The 26,074-nt window shown below is 39.2% G+C and overlaps 1 protein-coding gene across 2 annotated transcripts in view; it reads left to right on the top strand.

Annotated features, from left to right (window-relative positions):
- Window positions 1-1,614: 1,614 nt before the first annotated feature.
- Window positions 1,615-26,074, top strand: part of LOC149142837 (protein OSB1, mitochondrial-like) — a 317,711-nt gene continuing 293,251 nt past the window's right edge. For both annotated transcript variants that reach the window (XM_089453294.1, XM_089453293.1), the window contains exon 1: window positions 1,615-2,381. In XM_089453294.1, coding sequence (XP_089309420.1) covers window positions 1,819-2,381 — 563 coding nt within the window. In that variant the 5' untranslated portion in view covers window positions 1,615-1,818. The remainder of the gene's footprint in view (window positions 2,382-26,074) is intronic.

The raw sequence follows: 26,074 nt of genomic DNA, 5'->3' as shown, positions 1-26,074 counted from the left end.
ATTGCGAACAATCTTGTTACGCAAGGTTTGGTAGGGTAAACATATATGCATATAATAATTCGAGCCACATAATACAACCCATGCAACTTTGTTTCGTATGCATGTACCCTAAATTACTTTCAACTTCCCCGAGAAACCTTTAACATAAAGCTTGAGACTATAATATATGTTATGAATACTTTTAACATCATATGTGAATAGTGTTATACAATAATCAAAGTCTTTTTTGGTATATCAAACCAACAAATACTCTTTTTTTGTATATCAAACCAACAAATACTCCATGTTCTATGACAATCACATATAGGAATATAGGAATATTTACAAAGAGGGATATTTCTTTGTCTATTTACATATAGGAATATTTCGGTGTGATTAAAAAGAAAATACCAATCAACTTTTTAAAGCTAATGATGTATATTGTTATAATTTACACAACGAATATAGATTGAAGCTTCACAACTAAAATCTTAATATAAAAGCTGACTTTTCTATTTGTTTATAATAATGAGTTTAATTTCAAGAGTATAAGTGATTTTAGATGTAAATATTTTATTTTGCAGTATTTGAATTTCATTTTTTTTTAATATATATATATATATAATTATATAATAATAATATCATATTTTATTATACATGCAAATTTGTACATTAATTATCTATACTATATTAATATTTGATTTGTTTTTAAATATTTATAATTTAAAAAATTTGATTTTTCAATTTTTAATAGATATTGGATTTAAATAAATTTATGTTTAATAAAATCTCAATCACTGTAAGTATTGTATATTATTCGTACTTCCATAATATGGTGTATTCCTTTATCATGTTTAAATTATAATTATGTCAATTAAGACTTATTTCTATATAGACTTATGGTTTATAACCTTGTGCAAAACCACTTGTAAAGATAGATAATATTTACTTGATTTTGGAGAGAAATTTTTTATGGATTGGACAATGCTCGTAGCTTTTTATGCTCAAATTTTATTAAGCAAATAAATAACAACAAAAACAACCAATCAATAAAAGCATTTAGCATTCTTCAGTTATACCAAGAATACAATTTTATCTACATTTATGGCATAGTCCACTGCATGACACATTCTTTAGCAAAATGGACCATTTTCACATTACAATAATCAATTTACTTTATTCACTTATACTCAATAATTCAATGGTACAATGGACTACCTATAAATTTCTTGATAAAATATTCCAATTTTACACACAATAGTAAACTAGATTGTCTCATTATATTAATTTTTGCTTTAATTTAATTATATTTAAACTAAAATAAAAAAAAATAATAAATATTCATATAATTCATTTTATAATTTTGTCATTCTTCAAAAAACACACTTACAACCTATCATAAGATTAAAATATTTTATTTAGACTAAATAGCACAAACACTTCTTACAACATATCATGAAATTAAAATATTTTGGCGAGAAAGCTAACCATACCCCTTTGTTATATAAATTATTTATGTCTTAATTGTTTTAAAAAATTATAAATACTCAAAGAAAATGAAAATATCGATTTCACCAAAATTATTTACATTTACATTTTAAGTCTCGAACAATAAATAACCCTGTACCACTCACTGAACACAAATATAGGCCATTTTTCATAGGCACCAAACCGCCACGGGAAGGCCCTGACGCCAGTCGTCTCTGTTGTCCACTCGAGCGAAATTTCACATTCGCAGTAGCTGTATGATTTCGCTTGAATGATTTCTCAAATGCGCGAAAATTTGGCCAAAATACTGTCTGTTACATCTTCTTCCAGGGCATAATAACAGTGGGAGCAATGAAAGTCTATTGTACTTTGATCATCAGGACCTTCAGAGGCATGGCCGCGGCCTACCAGGGGATTCCTGTCCTCCGTAATTCTCTGCACTCAAAAAATCCCATTGTATTACATCGCACCTCAGCTCTTGCAAATCTTCAGAACAGAGGGTTTTTCGCAGAGTGGAAGTTGGCAGCTGAGGAGCTGAAGCGCAAGCTGAATGTTAGCAGTGGAGACAATAAATATGAGAACTCTGGGAAAAACGCTCCCTCCATTACGGCTCGTGAATATAATATTAACGACACGGATGAAATCTCTAGGAAAAACATTCCCTCTGTTACTGCTGAGCGCGTGGTCAAAGGTGGCAGAGAATATAACAATGATGAAGATGAAAGCTTAAGGGCATCTGCCAAGAATTCTCGACCTCCACCACAAACGGTGCCATGGCAGAAAGAGCTTGTCAGCAAAGTCCATTTTATTGGAATAATAGGTCGGCCCGTTGAAATAAGACGCCTACTATCAGGAGGAGCGTATGCATGGACTAGGCTCGGAGTTAAACGTCGTAGTCAAGGGGAAATTATGTGGTACGAATTGTTAATACCGGGATTAACATAAATTATTGAGATTTTGAAATATTGTTTATTCTATTAAAATTTTATTTTCTTCTTTCCAAACATGTCTTGGTTTCCCTGTTTTTAAAAATCTTGTAGTGGGTCGGGATTTTCTATATCTACCCCTAATTTATTTTGACAAAATAGATGAATGTTCTTGTAAATCATGCCCATTGGCCTTTAGTTTGATGGTGAGAGGAGGCTGCTTAGTACAAGGCTTGAATCTTGCAGACAACTTGCCCACCATTCTCTAATTTGGTGCTGATATAGAAAATATAAATGCACGAATAAATGCCAATGACAGCCCTACAATTAAACAGCACGGCAGACTGACAAAAACAGTAATTAATAAGGAAACAGCGGCATAAAAGGTGGGAGGACGCCAGAGTTAGAATGGGGAAAACGCCCAGCCGAGTAAAATATTCCACTTTCAAGGATGCCTCTATTCCTGGCATCTCAGGAATGATACAAGGGACAATGTTTACGACGTGATACTGATCGATTTAATGCTCATGTAGAGAGGATAAAAAGATTCACTGAAATGCCAAAAGACACGTTCCATACACGAACCTCTGCCTCTGTTCACTTTTCGCACAAGAAGTGTATGTTATCTTCTATGTTGCACAGGTTCGCGAATCCGGGGTGGGGTTCTTGAACCATCCCAGGTTCTCGTCCCCAAGTACTGGATTCGGGTATGGGTGCGTTCTTTTTTCTTGACGGGTACGAAAAGCCCCGACGATCAGTACTTGGAACCCCAAAATTGGGTTCTTTGGGGTTAATTTTAGTTTTTATTTTTCCAAATTTAATTAATTTAATCGGCTTCCCCTAATATTCCAAGTAGCTAGTTCTTTATCTTGCGAGAGAAATTGGAGTACTTATGTCTTTATCCATTCGTAAAAAGAAATAGGTTGTGCTCAATGAAGGCAAAGAACTTAGTGTACATTAATAGTACACTTCGTCTCAAATCTCAAAAAGACCCTAGGTACAAGTAGGGTCGTTTCAAGAGATGGGACCAATACACAAATGATGCTATGTGTGTGGACGAGGAGATACAACCAGATGGCCTTATTGAGCTACCTCTAGTTGCTATGGATGAGCATGAGCCTCAAGATGAGAGTGATTCCTACTTGAAGAGCATGCTAACTGAAAATCTGAGTGATGCTGATGACATGGCTTGAGGAGGCCATTGTTCACTATTAGCTATTTTTATTTTAGTATTTTAAAAGTTCCCAGTTCATGTTTGGAGATGCCCTAAGGGAAATTTTGAATGTAGTATGACAATGGACATATATCATGATTAGTTCTTCATCTTGTGAGAGGAATTGGAGTACTTATGATTTTATCCATTCAGTGAGGAGAAATAGGTTGGGCTCAAAGAAGGCAAATAACTTAGTGTACATTCATAGCACACTTCATCTCATATCTCGAAAAGACCTTAGGTACAAGGAGGGTCCTTTCAAGAGATGGGATCAATACACAGATGATGTTATGTGTGTGGACGAGAAGATAGAACTAGATGGTCTTATTGAGCTACCTCCAGTTGCTATGCACGAGCATGAGCCTCAAGATGAGAGTGATTCCTACCTGGAGAGCATGCTAACTGAAGATCTGAGTGATGCTGATGACATGGCTTGAGGAAGCCATTTTTCACTATTAGATATTTTTATTTTAGTATTTTAAAAGTTCCTAGTTCATGTTTGGAGATACCTTAAGGCAAATTTTGAATGTAGTATGACAATGGACATATATCATGATTAGTTCTTCATCTTGCGAGAGGAATTGGAGAACTTATGCCTTTATCCATTCAGTAAAGAGAAATAGGTTGGGCTCAAAGAACGCGAAGAACTTAGTGTACATTCATAATACACTTTGTCTCATATCTCGAAAAGACCTTAGGTACAAGGAGGGTCCTTTCAAGAGATGGGACCAATATACAGATTATGCTATGCGTGTGGACAAGGAGATACAACCAGATGGCCTTATTGAACTACCTCCAGTTGCTATGGATGAGCATGAGCCTCAAGATGAGAGTGATTCTTCCCTGGAGAGCATGCTAACTGAAGATCGGAGTGATGCTAATGACATGGCTTGAAGAAGTCATTGTTCACTATTAGCTACTTTTATTTTAGTATTTTAAAAGTTCAATGTTTGGAGATGCTCTAAGGCAAATTTTGAATGTAGTATGACAATGAACATATATCATGATTCTTATTAATATGTGAACTCCAGTTTTCACTTGATATCAAACTAGAAATTTTGAAATTTCAATGTGAATGTTGAATGTTCAATGATGTGCATGTTTAAATCTTTAAAGTTTAAATCATAAATATTTTAATTTTCTTGTTTAAAGTTGAAAAATATACAAATTCATATATATTATAATTTATAAAATATAATATTTATGTATTATATATATAAATTATAATATACCCCGGGAGAAGCCACCCACTCTGTTTCAAAAAATAACGTACCTGTCTTTGTCCCCAAACCCACGTTTCCTGGCAACATAGGTTATCTTTAACAATCCTCTAAGACAAATACTTGTTATGAATCTATCATTTTAGTTGGCAAAGCCTTCATCTAGTTCAGAACAACAAATGCTCCCGAAAAGTTCAAGAGTCAAGATCACCTGCTCCACATGGTCATTCTTGAGCCAAATTTGACGTTTGCATTGCCGTCAAGAGCTCACAGTGAACTAGTGAGCACCACATCCATTCTATATTGACATGTGACGAAGCCAAGGGTTACGCCACATTGGTTCCATGAGTTGCATGCCCCTTTACAAGATTGCAACTACATGAACTAATAAAGATGACAAATAGATATATGGAAGCCTGCAAATCCTTAGTGAACGACACCAACTGATTCTGTTTCTAGGTGCCACCCTTTAAGACCCTACCATATATCTTGCATTATCATAGTTTAATTATAATATTCATGCACAAATGGGCAAAAACATGAAGAATTTTTCCTACAATACTTAAACAATCACGTCATGTGACCCTACTTCGAGCTCATCAAATAACATTTTTATTTAAGTTTCTTTTAGGGTTTTATCCTCCGTTTACAAACAAAATGAGCGAACCATAGTTGTTTTAGGTCAATGCTTGCAACTGGAAGTGGATATACTTGCCTTTGCAAAATTAGGTACAACACTTTCCGGGTCATTCTCTCTTTTGCCACACCCAGTAGTCTCAATGGACTATATTGTGGCATTGTCATCTCTGCAACAACTCTCTTTTCTCATTCCCTTGCTTTTGCTGCAACGTTGCAACTAGTCATAGAAATCCCTGTGAATGCTCTCTACAACATAATTGTCAATAATGAAATCGGCCCTTGGATGAAAAATTATGATAAAGTACAAATAGAACCCCAAAGAAAATCAAACATTCATTGAAAATGACCCTTTTAACTCTGGTTAGTACCATTTTTAGGCCCCTTTTCTCATATAACTACGGGTTAAAAGCTTAGGGAGTGGACTGCATATATACCATAATGGAGTTTAATTAAATTGTCATGTACAGTGTACCTTAATTCAAGTTGCCATCAATTTCCATGCAACCATCAATAAAAACAAAAAATTGCCACTACCATAATAGGGAGATTCATATTCACCAATGACTTCTTTGGCTCATAGGGATGCAATTCCTTGAAGCCTTACGTGGCTGACAATGTTGTATTTGGGAAAGGGCTGAAATAAGACATCTAGACCTCTTTGGTGGTGTTGTGCTATAACTTCCTACTTTGTAGCCAAAATGATCATTTATCGCTCAATCAACATGTTATGCTCCATCACAAAACCACTTTACTTGATCCTCCTCCGAGAATGATCCCTCTACTCTTGTTACCACCTCCTTATCATCTCTCAACCAGCCTCCTGCTACATTGCTAACATACACTAGAGGAATCAAATGTGACGGGCTTAGTTTGTTTCTACCATACATTGGCTCACCCTAGAATCTAGATGACATTCTCATTGACCAACACAATCTTAGTGGGGAAGTCACGATCCATAGTGCTTGTCCCCACTATGGTGATTTAAGGGTCCACGTGAAATCCCTAGGATTGTTGTTTCCCATCAATGTGATCTTGTTGTAGTATGCACTCTTCAGTTTTTGGATGCCTTCCTTTACTAACACTAAGTATCTTGCTTATAACAATCTATTTGAAGCCATTGCTTATCTTTGTTGTATGTGTCGACAATGCTCTCCATGACGCCATTTCACTCGATTTCTTCCTCAACTTGCTCCTTTACATGACCATGCGGAGTGCATTGTCTCCCTCCCACCAATTTGTCACGAGTGGAAGTAACATATAGTGTTCTCACCTTGTTGAGTTATGGTTCTTTGTTAAAATTGGCAACTAGGGCCAAATTCCACTTTGAGCAGGTCTTTTGAAGAAGATAATTATGACATTGAATTCCTCTTTTTGAGAGGACCAAAATTGACTTAAATATCAAATTTGGATAAGGAAAAATATTTATTTATTCAAAAGAAATTTTATAAGGCGTGACCTTAACAAGGCGTTCTTATTGCTCAAACTAGCAGGGGTCTTAGGAGGGGATCCTAAAGAGCAACTATTAGGTCGAGGGCAACAATGGATCAATAGTCCACTGTCACTTCAGTTAAATCACCCTGCTCTTTACGGACTTTCACCGATGGGAGGATGCCCGGTATAAAGGGAATCACTAGAAAGATGAATCAATGAAGAGATAAGGAGTGATTCCTAAGGCCTATTCATGAGAGAGACTCAATTGTATGGTTTGCTTGCTTGGGAAGCAAGGTGTAAGGCTCTCTAAGAAGGGCCAAGGGAGTTTCAAGGGCTAGGTTTTGCAAATAAGCTTTGTAAAGGAGGGACCTAGTCCTAAAAACCCTTGTGAAGACTTGGTTTCCAAATGGTCTTTGTGAGATTATCTTCAAAAAGTTACGGGACCACATGGGACCAAGTGGACCCAAAATTGGGTCGAGTAAGAGGGATTGGTAACTCAAGGAGGGGCTTGACCTAATTGTGGAAGAGAAGAGGATCAATGGACAAATATTCTTGGAATAGAATGCAATGATCCAAATGAGGTCACTAGTCAAGGGAAACCTAGGGCAAGAAACGATCCTTGAGCTAGGGCTTGTGATATCTCGGGATCCCATTGTCAGATATGTTTCAAATTTGGAGGGCCTCTAGAGCAAACTCCAACGCAGTTGTGGACCAAGAATCAAAGTGTTTGGATGGCTAGATTGTGAGATAATTAATGCCCTAGGTGACTTATGTAGGCTAGACCTAGAAAGAAAGAGAGAAAGGTGAGAAAAATACGCTTTAAGGTGATCACCTATGGAGGACTAGTGCCTAATCCTTTGGGAGAAATGGAGTAAAAAATATTCCAATGTTTGGGATGGTTTCACTTCATCAAGGAGACCTTTAGAACAATTTCGCACGGCAATTAAGGCATGGGACAATTGCTTCAAGATCTTTATACTTCGATGTGCAATATGTGATGACTTATCACTGTAAAAATATCTTTAGGAGCATTTACTTATTCAAACATGGCTCATGACATGATACAACGTTATGAAGGGACAAATTTCAGCCTAATATAGCGAAATTCCCCACCAACATGAATGTGACATAAGAAAATGATAAAATAACATTTAAAGAGAACTTACATGTGAGAACAAGTATATCCAATCATCATCATATGCCAATATAGAAGCTCCAAGACAAAAATGAAGAGATCCAAACATTAAAATTCATCTATCCATCCAATTTCGTCCTCCAAAGAGAATAGCGAAAATCTCACAAGAGAATATGATCTTGTTGTCACCCGGATTGGACAAGCACTGCAACAACGCTCAAGACAGGGGCTGTCACTTTGATCCCCGCCCACTCTGTTCTAGCTGTCTTCCAACAACAGGTTATGGGGGGTAGTCCCTATGAAATGAGATGAAGGAAAACAAGTTGGAAACCAACTTGTTAGGGAGACGCGGATGAGTAGCCTAGTAAATTGGTTAAATTCAAGCAAGATCATTAATTAGATTAGATTTTAAAGTTTGAGATTAGTGCCTTAATGGAGTCACAAATTCTTGCTTATGGTAAATTGGAACCAAATGATCGGATGGACACCCGCTGCTTTAGATGATTGACTAGCTTGAATGATATGCAAACCTGTGACCTATGTGTGATGCAGAGATCTTGGTTATTTTTAGTTAAATGCCTAATCTAGATGTAACATCCCCTTAACTATTTTGAAGCTGGGCTCTAAGGTAGGTTGTGGGAAGGAAACCAATAGAAAGTAGGCTATAGGGCCTGATTAACGATACCTTTTATTTTACTCCTATCACCCAATGCCTCCGGTGCAAAACTATGGTTCTGACCACTGCAAGGTCACCATGTTAATCACCGAAGAGTTGCGAAGGCCCCTCAAGCTAGATGAGAAGGGTTGCCCTATATTTCTATCAACCTAGCTTATGCTAGGAGGTAAATTATTAATTCAATCTAGACTTAATATGCTTAATGCAAGATGATGAGTGAAAATTATCTTGAGTTAAAATTGTGTAAGTACTTTAGTGAATTTATCTAAAAGCAAGAGTACTTAACGATATTAAGATACAATCTTAAACAGATACAATCTTAAACAAGATACTAGTGTAAATTTCAAAAATATTCCACAAGATGCCTTATCAATTAAATCAATTTATTCAGTTATCAATCAAGATGCTAATCACAGTTCAACAAGATTATACGTGATAATGCCAAAGAGATGTGAAGCAATGTTAGTCACTTTAACAATGTAAATTCTAGGAACAAGTAACAAGATATGAAAACACTTAAACACTTTATGTTCCAATGATCCCTTTTATGAGCAGTAAGTGACTAATATGACAACAATAAACAATTTATGACAACGGTAAATAAATGCTACTTCAATAATGCCTATGTTTATTGAATGCTACAAAATGTGACCAATTGCCAAGTAAACTGAGAAATCACATGAATTAGGGCCTTTAAGGTATGTTTTCAGCGAATTTTTCAGATTTGAAATACTTATAACAACAGTAAATAAATCGCAAATCAGCAAGCTAATGAAGCACAAGACAATGCCCAAGATGTCAAAAAATAGTGAAATTTCGCCAAACTTGAAAAAAATCAAAATTTGGAGCTATTTTGAGGATGTGATTCACAAATTTCAGAACTGATATGTTTATTACAATAGTGCAACAATAACAAATCAACAACCAACAATACTTAGGCAATCCCTAATATATCCAAAAATAGTAAAATTTTGTGGGAAATTAAAAATTTGAAAATTTTGGGGCTCTTTAAACATTTGATTCAGAAAATTTTGCAAACTTGATTCAACAATTTATGCAGAAAATTCCAACAACAAAAAAGTTAGATCTAGGCCAAATTCAAGATGCCCAAGTGGCCAAAACTTGTGAAAATTTAGATTTTACAATTCTAAGTGATTTTGACCATTTAAAATGTGATTTTAGGGTTTAAATATTATTGATTTGACTGCTGTAGTAAAACTGAAGCAAAACAAGGGTTTAGAGGTCAAACCCTAGGCCCAAGGCCTTGGAGATCCCGTGGTTGAAATTCGTTGAAACTTTGGGATCAAATTGCCGCTTGAAAAATATGAATTTTGAGACCTTAAACCTACAAAACCAACAATTATTTAGCCTTTAAAATTCAGATTAGGGTTTTAGGTCCAACTAGGGTAGAAAATGTTGAGAAATCTAAGGCATTCAGAGTTACAAGATTTCTTTGCTTGATAATTGCTTGTGATGACTTTTACTTTTTATCTTATAGTTTTTTCTTTGTTAGCTTATTAATGTGTTCTTTCATCAAGATGATTACCAATATGCATAATAAAAGACAAGTGACATAGTATGTAGGCTTCTTAGCTAGGGCCAAAACCTCTCACCTCTTGAGAGGAAAACCCGATCAAAATTCTTCTTCTAGATCTTCAATTGATAAGTACCAAGACCATGACATAGACCCTTGACTCTAGTATCCTCCCAAAAACCTTGTCACTAACCTTGATACTCTGCCTCTTCCTTTCCTCGCCTTTCTTCTTGATCTCAAACTGCTCTCCTCGACTCCTTCTAGAGAAACTCGGTCTCTGTCCTTCACACTGCTCCTTCTCGACTTTTGCTAGAGAATCTGGGTCTCTAGGTTTCACTAGTCTCCTCTAGAGAAACTTGGTCTCTAGATTTCTATATTGGCCTCCTAGAAGATTCCTTCTCCTTTGCTTGCCCAGAAGAAACTTCGCTGCCCTAGAAGAAACCTATCTTTGCACTGCCCAGAAGAAACTTCCTTCGCATTGCCCCAGGAGAAACCTTCCTTCACACTTCTTTTCGACCTTTACTTCACACTTCTGTTTAGCCCTTTACTTCGCACTTCTGTTTGTCGAAATCAATTCGAGTTGCTTGCTTATAGTGGAGGATGAGTGTGTCTATATATACACCTCACCACATGCCCTTTAGGCCGACATGACTGTTGGAGGTAGGCCAACTTCTTCTAGAGAGTTCCTTCATCGTTGTAGGCTGAATTGAAGAGGATAGATGACAAGTTCTTGGAGGATACTTTAAATAAAACAAGATTGACCTTTTACAAAGTGTAACATCACTTCGTTACATGACAATGACTCTAACATTTTATGACTAGATGAAAAATAAATCCTAAAGACTCTCAATGGGAGTCTTGACTCAAAAACAAAATCCTTTGCTCATGAAACTCATGAAGCAAGTCAATAAAATAATTTTGTTTTTCTTATTTGCATCTCATTGCATAAAATCATATTTATATGTCATTATGAAGATTGAACCTAAGTTACACTTTTCAACAGAAAATGGCTAAGGAAAACCAAAACTAGGCCAAGGAAGGCCAAAGCTTGGGGATAATGTTGATTTGGGGTAGCATTGGATGTGCTCTAGCCACGAAATTTGGAGGAGAGGTTGGGGCACATGAGATCTCCAATACCGAGAAAGGGTTTGGGCAGATTCTAAACAGATCAGGAAATATTAAAATAATTAATATTTTTAATGGAGTCCCTAAGTTTAAACTTAGGGAAAATAAAATATTAATGTGTATTAATATGAATCTGTGTTAGAATGATCCAAAAGACATGGATCAAGCCAGATCTAATCTTAGTCGTTGATTAGGGACTTAATCTCGACTGTTGATATGTCAACAGGAAAAGTATAAGAGGAGGCTTGAGGGTCACTTGGAGAACACACCAGATGATCAGTTATTCTATTCTCTAGAACGGGGTTTGCTAAGAGAAATAGAATTAGTGATCAGAAGATGCAGTTGAGGGGCATTTGAGTACAGAGAGACAAAGAGGCAGAGATAGTGCTGGGAGAGCAGCACAGAAGCCAAAGAGAGTGATGCGAGCCAGCCAGAGCTCACGCAGGGCCACGCAGAGGCAGTCGGGAGTTGCGCAGAGCCTCAGAAAGGCTAGCATTGCTGACGCAAAGGGCCAGAGGGCTGACGTAGGGCCTCCCAGGGCTGACGCAGACCCATCCGGGGTGACGCGGGGCCAGCGTGAGGCAAAGAGGGGTTGACGCAGTCCATAGAGAGGATGACGCTGGGTTTCTCGGGCAGATTGGTGTCCGAGGTTTCAACCAGGAGATTTGTCAAAAATTGAGAGGTATTACTGCTAAGGAAATTCTCTGTTGGGTAGGCCAGTTTCGGCACCCAGATTGTATTCTGACATTGCTTAATAAGAAAACCTTTAGATAGCTGCACCGATTTTCCCACATTAGGTTTTTCCGGGGACATTAGTCCAAAAATAATGGTGTCATATGTTGTGTTCGTTTCTGTTTCTTTTAGTTGCTGATCTGTAATATGTTGCGCATGCACTGGTGTTTATTTTCAGTATTTACATTGTAAATAACTTGTTAAGGAAAATAACAAAAGGTAGGAATAAATCAGATAAAGTGCATGGAGGGTTTGTAACTAAGTAAAATTAGAAACTTCAACAGATAAAGGGGTCAAGATGATAGATCGGGGGTCAAGAAGGTTGGAAAAGGCCATAAAAGGTCAATGCTGGAGGAAGAAAGCCCATAAAGGCTTGATGCTGGGGTTTTGGAAGACAAACTAGGGCCAAAAGGAGGACGACCTGCCTAAAGGGCAGCCATTTGGGCAAAAGAAAGGCAACTGTGTGGCCTAGGGCCCATGACTAGGCCTTTTGAGGCCTTAAGGCCTAGAAGGGGAGATGTTGTCCTCCCAAGTCTACGACTTGCACTAAAAGGGAAGAAAAGATGACACAGAGGACAAGGAACACTGACGCAAGCCAAGGAAGGGAGACGCTGGTCTTGCAGGAGGCAAATCTGATCCTGGTAAAACCAAAAATTGAAAACCCTTGTGTCAAATTTTTTTCTTCTTCTTCCGGATCTGAATTTTGTTGAATAATCTTCAATGAATGGCCTTGCAAAATTATCTAGAGACTAGATCTTACCCTCAAGGGCCTAGATCTAACTCTTCCTTCACTTGATCCCTTGATCCAACTTGCAAAAAATAAAATTACAACACTCTAACCCCAAATATATACAAAATAAATCTAAAACCTCAACCCAAGTTAGCAAAATAATTTACAATATAAATTTACAAAATTATTTTACAAATTATACAAGAGTTTCAAAATAAATTTTGAGAAAGCAATTTTTTATGATATTTTTTCCTTGAAAGAATGGCTAAAACGTTTTAGAAAAATTCAAGCTCACTATAGCCCTAGCGAAGATTCAATCCACCATATAAAAACCAAGGGTCCAAGCAAAGTTACCCTTGCCAACAATTTGTGAACTTGGAGACCAAGGATTGAGTACCTGCTAACACTGTATTATCTCAAAATAATAAAATAAAGCACCACATAGGAAGTCCGTAGTCAATACATACCACAGATGAACGAAAAAGAACACCTCGAGTTGCACCCCAAAGTCTTTTATTATAGTAGAAAAAATAGTTCTTAGTGGGACAATAGTTTACAAAATGCTTCAACAATAATTCTAGCCAGAGATCAAGATGTCAGAGACTCAAATGACTCTCTAATTTATAGATAAATCTTCCAAATGGAAAAATAACGGCTAGTTTATTTGATCCTTGTCAAAATAATCTTGGCCGTTGATAAACACTTCAAAATCTTTTAATCTTGGCACTTGATTTTTTATTTTTGAGGAATTTTCGAATTTATCATTTAATTCTATTTTTATTAGCTCCAAATTAATTATTTGAGCTAATTTCCTAAAAAATTTGACTGTGACTTAACCACCAAGCTCGAAAGGTCAAAATTTTCTTGAAATATACAATATTCCCTCACTAGAGGACCTTTAAAAATTGATTCTTTTAGGACCCATGTATTTTCCACTTGGAGAATTATTTTTCCTAAGACAATTTCTTTTTTTGTAAGCTTGGTAGGACTACATCTTCATCATGTCCAACTTTTCGTCTCGATTGGGGGGGGGGATAGCACAAGATTTGAATCTGAGACTTCTGGTTCAGTGAGACTTCATTTCCATGACCATTGCCAATTGAGCTATCCCAAGCGGCCTTTTCCTAAGACAATTTAATTTTGACTCTTTTAATGAATTTTCTGGCTTAGGATTTAATTTTATTTTGCCAAAAAAATTAATTAATTTACACATGAGGGGATTTAATTTTTTTTCCGACCCCTCTAATACATAAGATTTTACATTTACAAGACTCAAAGAGGGAATACACATTTGTCTTGGACCCTCAAGACACATAACCCATCTACGACACAATATGATATAGTAAACCAAGTGATTTGTAATAAAATAATTAAGGCAACTAACTTAAATTATTCCCAAATCACTTTTACATCAGACTTGACTAAAAACACTAGGACTCACCTAATATTTCGACAATAAATTTCACCCTAACTTTGGGGTCTAAGCTAGAGGGAAAAAACTTTTATAATTAGCCGTTTCTAAAAACACAAGTAATCAATGAGGTTAAAAAACCTCCTAGGATGGAATTTGTCATCAAATTATAGGCTTACCTAGGTTTTTACATAGACCCAAGGTTTTACCAAGATTATTTACAATATAGAACTTGTAGAATGGGATGACCATGACACATGGACTGTTGATATGTGATCCGATTCTTGTTGAAAAAGTTGGTACTTCCACTTCCTTAGAACTTTGACAATTTGAGTGCAATAGATCCAATCCAAGTGATTGACGAGAGAATGAATCTACTCATCATATATTTATACAATGTTTAATGAATTCAATTTAATTTATTTTGGCCTAATTTAGCCCCTAAAATAACAAAATGTGCAAAATAACAAGTACTTTTGGTGACAAGGCCACCAAATAGCTCAATAGTACATGAATAAGTCTCTCAAGAGGGTCGAATGATCATCAAAGTGAGTCGTTGGGCCTTTGAGGAGGCCTGATGAAGTCCAAGGGGTGCCATGATGTGAAATAGTACTCCAAAAATAGTGTACAAGGGTTTGGCCCTTTGTTTTCCAAGTAATAAACCTGTGGTGCTCCCAAATGGATGTGGGGGCACACAAACGTCCTCATGGGTCTCCAAACAGATCAAAGATGCTTGTAGACAATTTGCAAGGGCTAGGATGATGATATAAGTGATGCCACATCATCATATAGACGCTGGACCATCTGCTAAGTGTATGGTGCAATTGTGGAGCCGGTTGGGCATGGTGAACCAGGTGCATTTTCTTTGTTCAATAGGCGAACCACGAGCAATCTCTGAATGACTCTGGGGGTCCATGGAATGTTGTTTGTTGTTGTGGAGGTCCATGGCTCTCTACACACACCCTATATGTGCGAATGTAGCCCTTTAGAGGGTTAGGACCCTGTATAGGGAGACCAAGCCCCAAATGAAAACCCACTTACAATCCTACATAAGGTTCAATGCGTCTCCTTTCCCTCCAATACAATAAATCATTAGAATAATCAAGTAATAATGCTTACAAGTTATAGGATCAATGGGACACTTCATGGTGGCGTGCCCTTCCATAGTGGGCTTTGGCAAGTTCAAGTGTCTCCAAGCTCAAAAGGGGGTTAACCAAGTACCCTATTAGGCAACTTCAACCTCTAAAGGGGATGGCATGTCCATAGTACATCCTTTAAGAGGTAGGTAGCAAATGATATGGTGATGGAATGGCGTAGGGAATCAAGGGAAACATCTAGACCACATGTCAAGGTATATGGGTAGCTATAACAAGAGAAGCCCACCCCTGAGTATATGAGTGTAGGAGGGAGAAAATCGTGGTACATGAGTTACTCCGGCCTTTGTTTTTCCACCCTTTTTCATATTCCTGTTGCTTTTGATTGATATTTCTTCATAACTGCTCGTGGCTCTAGGGGATGGAGAGCATGATGTGTAATATGTAGCAGCGGATACCCCCTTGAGGTGGGGCATTTCATCACCCACCAGGGGTTGGGACAATCATGGGTTCCTTAGTGATGTAGTGGGCTCATCTAGGGCCCATAGGAACTAGGGTGATGGCCATGAAAAAGGGGTAGAGGTCATGCTCGACTTTTGCCCACGTGCTAAATTTGTATGTCCCGACCATCTTTTGCATTTTGCGGTACATTTCCTGTTGAGTGGCAAAATTATGCCTTTTACTTTCTTTTCAGCTGCATCAACCTTCGGGGCATCATTCCAGGCCCGACCCAAGGTGTGGCCGAGGGGAGGGGGAGGCTAACCCTATGTGGACCTGGACAGGAAAAGAGATAAATGGGGCTTAAATGAGTGGAAAGGGAGTAATGTAGGTGGTGTTAGGAAGTGGGACCACATAACCAAAATCGAGATTTCCCATGTAGTGCCAATCCTAAAGCTAATGGTTAGTAAAGGAGATCCCACGGGACTAGGATACAAGGTAACCACGAAATTGAGCAATGGAGACAATAATACAAACCTCACTCACTCTTTCTGCTGGCCCTCTCACCATTTCATGCCCAAAAGTGCCCATGACAAGTAAGGAAAACTACTCAACTATACCAATGAAAAGTCATACCTTTGGGGTTGGGAGGCCCACCTTCAAACATACTGATCCAGGTGGATATTGGTGGCCACCCGCCAATTCCACTTGGACCCCCACCATTGTTTCTTTTAGCTTTTCAAAATCCTTAATTGTAGCACAATTTACTATTTTTAGCAGTTTTTTTGGGTCCTGAACTTCCGGAGCCGTTTTGAGGCTTTAAATGACGTTTTTTGGGAAAACTGGGAGCAACATGGGTCCATGGACAGATGTTGCTCTTCCCAAAGTTGTAGTTCTCAGATAGATCTTTCTAGCGAGATATTGTGCGCGTCAAACAAAGATCATATGCCAAAGTTACAACCCTGGGAAGTTGATGTACCAATTTACCCAAATGGGGTCCATAGTTTGGCGTTTCATCTCCTAGGGTTAGGTTTTTGGATGTTTAGGGTTTTCCATTGTTTCTCAACAATAAGTAGGCCTTCGAGCCTCATTGTAACACAGTTTAGAGGCATGTAGCTGCCACATCTCTTCTCAGAGATAAGCTACCATCGCCCTAGATAGTTTATTTCCATTTTTGTTTGTGGGCATATTTCAATATTTTATAGTAATGAAATGAAGTATTATTTCTGTTGCATCTCTATATGTATGGTTATATCTGTAATTAGTTGCATTCCTGTTTAAATCCAGATCAGTGGTATCAGAGCGGTCTGCTCTTTCTTTGTCTTTCTTTGCATGTCCCCAACGAAGTCGAGATATAAGGAGTTAGGGCTTGAATTGGTTGCAAAACCAGTGTCGCAAATCATGACGGCCTCCCATGGCGGATGAAAAGAAAGGCGAGGGGGCAGGAGATCTTATCAAAATCTTGCTCGAAGAGTCCCTCGAGCGATAAAGGAACGCGATGATGGACAACTTTGCTCAGATCCTTCAGCGACTACCTAGGGGCGACACATCTACTTCCAGCAGCTACTCTAGAAGTGCCACACCCTTTAAGGTACAAGTTAACTTTGACATTCCCATATTTGAGGGTCAGACAGATGCAGATGCTGTAGATAAATGGTTAAATCAGCTAGAAGGGTATTTTTTTTGTTTCTTGATTTTTCTGGCCGGGAAAAGATTACTTTCACTCTTCTCAAAGCCGCCCCCCACATCAAGGACTGGTGGGAAACCTACTGCGAGCAGAAGGATGAAAGTACGACCTCACTGTTTTCAGCCGCACCCACTTGGAATTCATTCTGGGCTGCCATCAAGGTGCAATACTACTCTGTCGGAAGCTATGAGGATTGATACATAAAGTGGACCACGCTGCGGTAGGGAAGGGACCAAGACGTGCCGGAGTTTACCAATATTTTCCATACCCTTCGCGCAAAGTTGGGTATCAAGGATTCAGAGCGGCATTTGGTACTCAAATACCGTGGCTGCCTGCATAGGTACATCCAGGAAGAAATAGAATTCTTGAACATCTCCTCGCTCGGCACGCCATATCGATATGCCGTCAAGATCGAGCAAAAGTTTAAATAGAAGCAGTGAGACTTTGGATCTGGGAATCCGAAGCAAGGGAAAGGTGCCCTCAAACCGCAAAACAAAGGACAAAGCCAAGGCGGGGCGGCCTAAGACAACATGCCAAAGCTGCAAGAAGAGAACAACGCCGCGAAGCCGAAAAAGGACATGGGAAAGTGGTGTGAGTTCCATAAGGGTTCCACTCACAACACAAGTGAGTGTCGGGCCAAGCAGTCACCTGGTGGCCGAGCTAAAGGTTTCAGAATCAGATGCATGTTCCGACTCTGAGTCAGAATGCGACAAGGGGAATGACAAAGGGAAGCATATTATCGATGCGGAGCCCAACGCCACCGTTGCTGACACGAAGATCCAGAGGAGGAGTGTCTCTTCCACTCCCAGACGTGGGTAAAGGGCTCCCCGCTACAGTTCATTGTCGACATTGGGAGCCAAAAGAACCTCATTTCGACAGAGGTCGTGAAGCGGCTAGGCTTACCGACCACAGTACATCCACAACTGTACACCATCGGGTGGCTTCACCAAGGACGGGATTTTTGTGTGAGCCAACAGTGTCACCTTCCATACAACATCAAGCCCTTCATGGATGAGGTATTGTGTGACGTTGCTCCCCTTGATGTTTGTGATGTATTATTAGGACAACCATACTTGTGGAAGCGACATGCTGTGTATGAATCAAGGCCCCGTGCTGTTATTATTACTTTCGGAAATAAGTTGTACAGGATACCGGAGGTACACCGTCTACTACCATCTCTTTGGTTATTGCAAAACAATGCAGTAAGCTCATTTGCAAAATCGGGAAATTTGTTTTCTTGATGATACGCCCTCAGGGAAAGAAGAAGACAGTGGCCATGACCTCCAGACAGGGCCCCTTCGCATGACAACTACAGATGGACAAGGTCGTGGAGGAGTACGAGGACATCTTCACCTCCCTCGCAGGGGTTCCTATGCACTGTCAGGGCAAGCACTCCATCGATCTGATCCCAGGTGTGCTGCTGCCCAATGGACCAATCTATTGGCGCTCTATTTTGGAGAACGATGAAATCAAGAGGCAGATTCAGGAGCTGCTGCAGAAAGGTCACATCCGTCTGAGTTCATCGCCCTGTGGGAGCCCGATCGTGTTGGTATGGAAGAAGGATGGGACTTGGAGACTTTGTATTGACTATCGGGTGCTGAATAAGATCACTGTCCGTAATAGGTACCCGATCCCACGAATTGATGATGTCCTGGACCAATTGAAGGGGGCAAAATATTTTAGCAAGATCGATTTGAAGTTAGGATATCACTAGGTACCAATCGAACCCTCCGATGTGTGGAAGACTGCCTTCAAAGCCAAGGAGGGCCTTTTCGAATGGTTGGTTATGCCTTGTAGATTAACGAATGCTCTTACAACCTTCATGAGGCTAATGGATGACATCTTGCAGCCATTCACCAACTCATTTGTAGTGGTATACTTGGATGACATCATGATCTTCAGCCAGAGTTGGGAAGAGCACCTCCACCAGATCCGACAGGTTCTCCAAACACTGCGGCAACACAAGTTATGTGCCAATTTGAAGAAATGCACTTTTGGCATGACCCAAGTTTGGTATCTGGGATACATTATCGATGAATGGGGGTGCATGTGGATCCAACCAAGATCCAAGTCATTCGGGATTGGCCATCTCCAACCACTCTGATAGAGCTTCGCAACTTTCTAGGTCTTTCCAACTTCTACCGCAGGTTTGTGTTGGGATTTTCTCATATCACTTGGCCCTTGAGTCAAGTCACTAAGGGAGGAGAAAAAGCAATTTTTTTTTGGTTTGAATCTCAACAGAAGGCATTCACAGAGTTGAAAGATCGCCTATGCTCGACACCACTGCTCGCATTACCAAACTTGCAACAACCATTTGAGGTCGAGACAGATGCCTCTGACTATGCTATTGGGGCACTCCTTACTCAACACGGGCATCCAGTGGCATGTCATAGTGAGACACTTTCAGACACAGTTTGGAAGTATCCCACTTATGACAAAGAGATGTATTCCATTGTGCAGGCCTGCCGACAATGGAAGCATTACATTTTGGGGAAGGAAACGGTCATCCACACAGACCACCGGCCCCTGCAGTTCATACAGACCCAAGGGAAATTGCAGAATGATTGCCATCAGAAGTGGCCCACATACTTGCAACAGTTCCATTTGAATATCAAGTATAACAAGGGCAACACCAATAATGTTGCAGATTGCCTTAGTCGACCACCGATCATGGCGTTAACCACCGTGCTCAATTCTTGTGGGCACGAGACTTTTGATTGGCCACTTCTCTACAAAAGCGACCCAGAATTTGGCCACACATAACAGACACTCTTGGAGGGTCAACATGTTCCAGATTTTCACCTCCAAGATGCCCTGTTATGCCACCTGGGTCACCTTTCTGTTCCTTCAAGCGAGCGTGCCAAGATGATTTGGGAAGCACACTACAGTAGGGCTGTTGGGTATTTCTGGGTCATGAAAACGGTGGCAGTACTGCAAAAGTATTTCTATTAGCCGAATCTTCGACAAGATGTTGGGAAGTACATCAGATCATGCATTGCCTGCGCCATTGCCAAACCGACCATCAAGAAGCAAGGCCTCTATACCCCGCTGCCTACCCCTAGTCGACCTTGGGAATCCATCTCCATGCATTACATGTCGGGCCTTCCTTCTACTAAGCATAGAAACGACTGTGTTTTTGTGGTCGTCGACACGTTCTCGAAGATGACCATTATGGTGGCCTGCAAGAAGAATATCACAGTAGAAGCCACTGCTAAACTCTTCTTTGAATGAGTGTGGGTACACTTTGGGATCCCACAGTCTATAATCTTAGATCGGGACAGAAGGTTTCTCAGTACATTTTGGTCCAGTCTCTGGTCGATGCTGGACACCAAACTCACTAAGTCCACAGCGTTCCATCCCCAAACTGATGGCCAGATTGAGGTTGTCAACAGGATGATTGTACACATCTGGCGCATGTACAACTCAAATCATCCACGCACGTGGGATGAGAGCCTCCCCTATGTTCAACACAGCTATAACCGGGCTCTCTACAGCTTGACTGGCCACAACCCTTTTCAGGTGGGCTTGGGATTCCAGCCACTATGTCCCATTGATGTGGCCATGCCATTTGCAGCTACTCACGTAGATTCGGTTCATGTCCAGTTCCAAACAGATAAGGCAAACAAATTCATTGAGCACATCCAACATATTCGCCAGCAGGTCCAGGTCATAACTTTGGCATGCTTATACTTGGGATATGGGTCAGATAGATCTTTCTAACGAGATATTGTGCGTGTCAAACGAAGATTGCATGCCAAAGTTATGACCCCGGGAAGTTGATGTACCAATTTACCCAAACGAGGCCCACAGTTTGGCGTTTCATCTTCTAGAGTTAGTTTTTTGGATTTTTAGGGTTTTCCATTGTTTCTCAACAATAAATAGGCCTTCGAGCCTCATTGTAACACAATTCAAAGGCATGTAGCCGCCACATCTCCTCACAGATAAGCTACCATCGCCCTAGCTAGTTTATTTCCATTTTTGTTTGTAAGCATATTTCAATATTTTACAGTAATGAAATGAAGTATTATTTCTGTTGCATCTCTATATGTATGGTCATATCTGTAATTTGTTGCGTTCCTGTTTAAATCCGGATCACATACATTCATAACAGATGGGCGAGGGACCACATAGTAGGCTCAGGTGGCGGAGAAAATGGCACATCGAGCTATCTTGGGTTGCCGGCTGAGGACCATCTAGGAAATTTTTTTTCTCCTATATATACTATCCATAGGTGGTGGGTAACAAGCGGGAAAATTTGAAATTTAAATTTGCCTCCACAAGTGTCAAGGTCAGCCTCACCTCCATAAGGCACTTCCTATGAGCATCGAATATCTGAAATAGGGTAGCGGATATGAGGCTAGGGCAAGGAGGCAGCTAGCATGAGTTTGTGGTAAAGTTGGGCTCCCTCTTAGTTGCAGATGTCTTTCAGAGAGAGGCCGTAGATGTTTGGGCTTGGAACAATCAGCAAGGAGGTGTCTTAGGGCTGATTCAAGATGGTTAAAGGCAACGAATTTCTGGCCAGACCAGGACGTAGGAGCAGAGGTGAGTTAAGTGTATTTATGGGCTTGTTTTATGGATCATATCTTTGTTCAGTGGGTCACATGATAGTAGTATGTTTAAGGATTGTTGTGAGAGCCAAGAGACCTATAGTCTAGGGGTGTTTTCGCTAGCCACAGTCAACCTACAACAAGACATAAATATACAAATGTAGAAGAGGCTTATCCAAGGTGTTTTTCATGTCTTATGAAGGCCGCATATAATGCTGTAGTTGATTTGTCTATTGTTGGGTGACCTGTGAATGTTCCAAGGCCCTATGATAGTGCATGAAGGCAGTGTTGAAGGGCAGTAAGTATAACTGTGTCTTGAAGAAGGATTAGGGTTGTCGTGATACCCTAACTGAGGCTCAGTACTTTGCTTAAAACCCTTGAGCAGCAACATCATATGTCACCAGCTTCATAAGACATTATTTGACTACTTCAGAATTACAACTTTGACCAAGCCATCTATTTATCTAAAGACAGAGATTGGCAAGTCAATTTTGACTTTGAATTAATGTATTTTCTCTTTCTCTCTGTGCTGAATATTGGATTCGAATAATAAGAAGAATTGATCAAGGCTTTTCCCCATCTTGGGGATTTTCCCTGGCTTGAGCTATACTATTGTGTCCTCTTGTCTTGGCTTGTCTTTTGCATTTATTGTTGATGTTCTTTCTTCAGTTACTGTCAATGATTTATGTGATTACTAATGGAAGTGAAATAGATTGATAAATGGGCTAATATGGATCGTTGAAGTAACCATCCTAAGCAAAGAACATGTTTACTTAAAATTAACATGGTATCATAGCTCAAGAGAGGACATGCCCAAGCAAGAGTAAAAGAAAAAGTATTCACAAGGAGAAGTTTATTGACAAATTTCCTCCCTCTGCAAAATAAGACAACGTGAAATGGAATATGAGTGCACATTTGATGTGTCTATCTTGATAGAAGAAAAGGGTCTTGAATTCTTCAAATGGAAGCAAAGGGCCTTTTGGGAAGCCTTAATTAATGACTAAATTACAGTGAAATGAGTAAGGATGATGTACCCATGATCCCCGTGCTAGAAGTTGAAGAATATAGTCAAATTGCCATTTAAGGTTGAGTATCTTATCAAAGGAAGTGTTATGATATGAGAAGTGATCCAAATCCATTCAATTGACCAATCCTTACCTGCTAATGGACTATAGCTCGCATTTGTTTCAGGTCTATGACTCTTATACCTTAGAATGGGCCTCGCACACTGTATAGGACTGTAATTTGTTGTATAAATATCACTTTGCATCTCTGTGTCAGAGATAATCCCTCCTTTATGTCTGTCTCACATTTGCACTAAAACCTTATTATGATTGGTCATAGTTAGTCCTGGCAGTGTAATATATATCGAATGACTGTATTGATTGAATAGTCATCCCAGATTTGTAATATGCTCAACACTTCTGATATCATCTTCTGACTTAACAATAATACAAGCCTCTTCCTTGGCTTGACGTGATAGTAATGTGAGTTTCTGAGTGGTGTGTCCAAGGCAAAAATAACTATGATACGAGGGGACAACTCTGTAATGACTCAAGCCTCTAAGATACTATTAAAATACTATTAAAAGGTATACTTCATGTTGCCAGATGTTACAGTGAGTACGCTGTTGTGAGATCCAAGTTGTTCTAAGGTGACAAATGCTACAATTGCTTGATCCACGCGTTACATAGTTTATATGTTTCGGTGTCAAAGTTTTGTTATATGAAATGCTCAAACTGCTTCCTACAACAAATATTGAAGCTAACACACTGCAACCTACACCAATTAAATAATATGCCGAAACAAAAAACTGAACAATAGAGAAAGATACAACACAAGTGACAATATTTTTGGACAAATGTCCCCAAAAAACCCAATGTGGGAAAACCGGTGCAGCAAATCTGAGGGTTTTATTATTAAGGTAAAGTATTTCTGAATAAAATCTCTGGATGCCCTCTCGACAATCTAGTTACAGAGAAAATCACTTGGCAGAAGAAACTGGTGAGATTACCTCACTCGACACTACAAGTCCCGGCTGATCTGGCAGTTGAACTACGAGTTCCCCGATTACTTCTGCGTTGCCCTTGCGTGGCCTTGCTTTAGCCTCTAAGTTGATGCGTCAGCTCAACTAAGAATTGATCTACCTTCAGAAGCCTTTTCCAGCCCTCCGGGCTTAAAAACGCCAGCTCCTTCAGCAAATTTAGACCTATGCGCTGCCTCCTCTATGTGTCTCTCTGCCTCTCTGCTGAGTATTCTTGGCTCCCGAGAGGATCCTCCAGCCAAACTTCCTCTACCCCTCTTTGCACGAGCTCACTATCGATATTCTCCCGACAGCTGCTCTGCTTCAGAAAATTGAACTTCTGAACTCACTTTGTGTGTCTTTTCAAGGGACCCTTAAGTCTCCTTAAATAATCTCCTCGTTGACATTCAACGACCTAGATTAGAAGCTAATCAATGGTTAATATCATTTCTGCTTGATCCTTGTCTTCTTCTAGAAGTTACACCCACAATTTATATTAATACCCTTTAATTATTTTATTTTCCTAAGTTTAGACTTAGGGTCCCATTAAAAATAATTAATTATATTAACAAAAATGTTTCTAGGTGGAATTTCCCAAAATGATTTCTGGGTTCTTTGGAATACATGTGCCTAAGCCTCCCTGCAAAATTGAGACTCAAAGCACATTCGATGCTACTAGAAATCAACAACTAGTGGTATGCATTTAATCCAAGCCATTTCCTAAGGTACGACAGTATATGATGTGAAGTATGTTGGAGTATGTATATGAGTATGTTGTAGCATTATCCAAAGTTGCTATTGTATGATTGATTTATATAACTATTGCTAAGTAATGATGAGAGTTTGTGTACACGCTTATAGTATGTATGCCATTAACAATGACAAAGACATGGCTGTAGTATATATGACATGGTAGACACCCTAGATATGTATGTCATGGCAGATAGTATGTATGATATGGCAGTCATCTTTATGATATGTGCGACATGGAAAACATGATCTTGATATGGATATGGCATTTTATATTAATGGCAGACAAGATCCTCATATAGATATGACATATTACATGGCAGACAGGATCCTCGTATGGATATGGCACATTATATTAATGGCAGACAGGATCCTCATATGGATATGATATATTATATGGCACTCAGAATCCTCATATGGATATGGCACATTGTATTAATGATGGACAAGACCTCATATGGATATGACATATTATATTAATCGTATAGCAGACAAAATGTTCATATGATGAGAGACCTCATCTTTCATAATGGTAGACTTATTATTCACTTAGCATGGCAGACATGATACTCTTGTGTTGGAAGAATAGGCTAGTCATAGAGGGGCTAGTATTTCTATAATCACCCCTTAGGTTGGATGCATGAATGCGAAGACTAAGAGGAAGTTGTCTAGATTTCAAAAGATAAGTATTGTACATCTCTTTTATTGCCTTTTATCATCACTAATGTTTCTTGATGATGATGTAAAGTCCTTAATGATGATGGTGATGATATGAACCCATAAAATGATAAGTGATATGTACTCCTTGTTGATAAGTACTCCTTGATGACTATGATTGATGTCATGAATAATGTGATTGGACTCTTTAATGGTGATCTGACCTCCTTGATACTCTTTGATGATGATAATTTGGATAACAATGAATTAGATGATATAGTTGTTCTATATACTCTATTCCTTGGATTTCTTTATTATATAAATGACGTGGATCTCTTGATGCTAACATAATCTCTTAATGTTGATATGAACTCATGGATATTGATGATGTGGACTCATGAATGATGATGATGTGGACTCTGTTAGCACTTGAAATTTCACCTAGGCTGAGATAGACAAATCTCAAGGCTACATCAAACCATTCAGCCTCGTAGCTAGCCCTACGAGGCAGGAGAAGGCTCTCTCCGGTCAAACTCGGTGGATTTTTCAATAGGATGAGCTGACCAATTAGAAACACTGATATTAGGCTAGTAAACTGATAAGGAGGGTTGATTTAAAGTTTTTGGGGTTTTTGGTGGC

The sequence above is a fragment of the Pinus tabuliformis genome, chromosome X, assembly GCF_031772625.1.
Source record: "Pinus tabuliformis cultivar Carrire ecotype Pingquan chromosome X, CPIR1, whole genome shotgun sequence".
Taxonomy (NCBI): domain Eukaryota; kingdom Viridiplantae; phylum Streptophyta; class Pinopsida; order Pinales; family Pinaceae; genus Pinus; species Pinus tabuliformis.
Note: the sequence above shows the minus strand (reverse complement) of the source record. Positions and strands in the feature narration are given on the sequence as shown.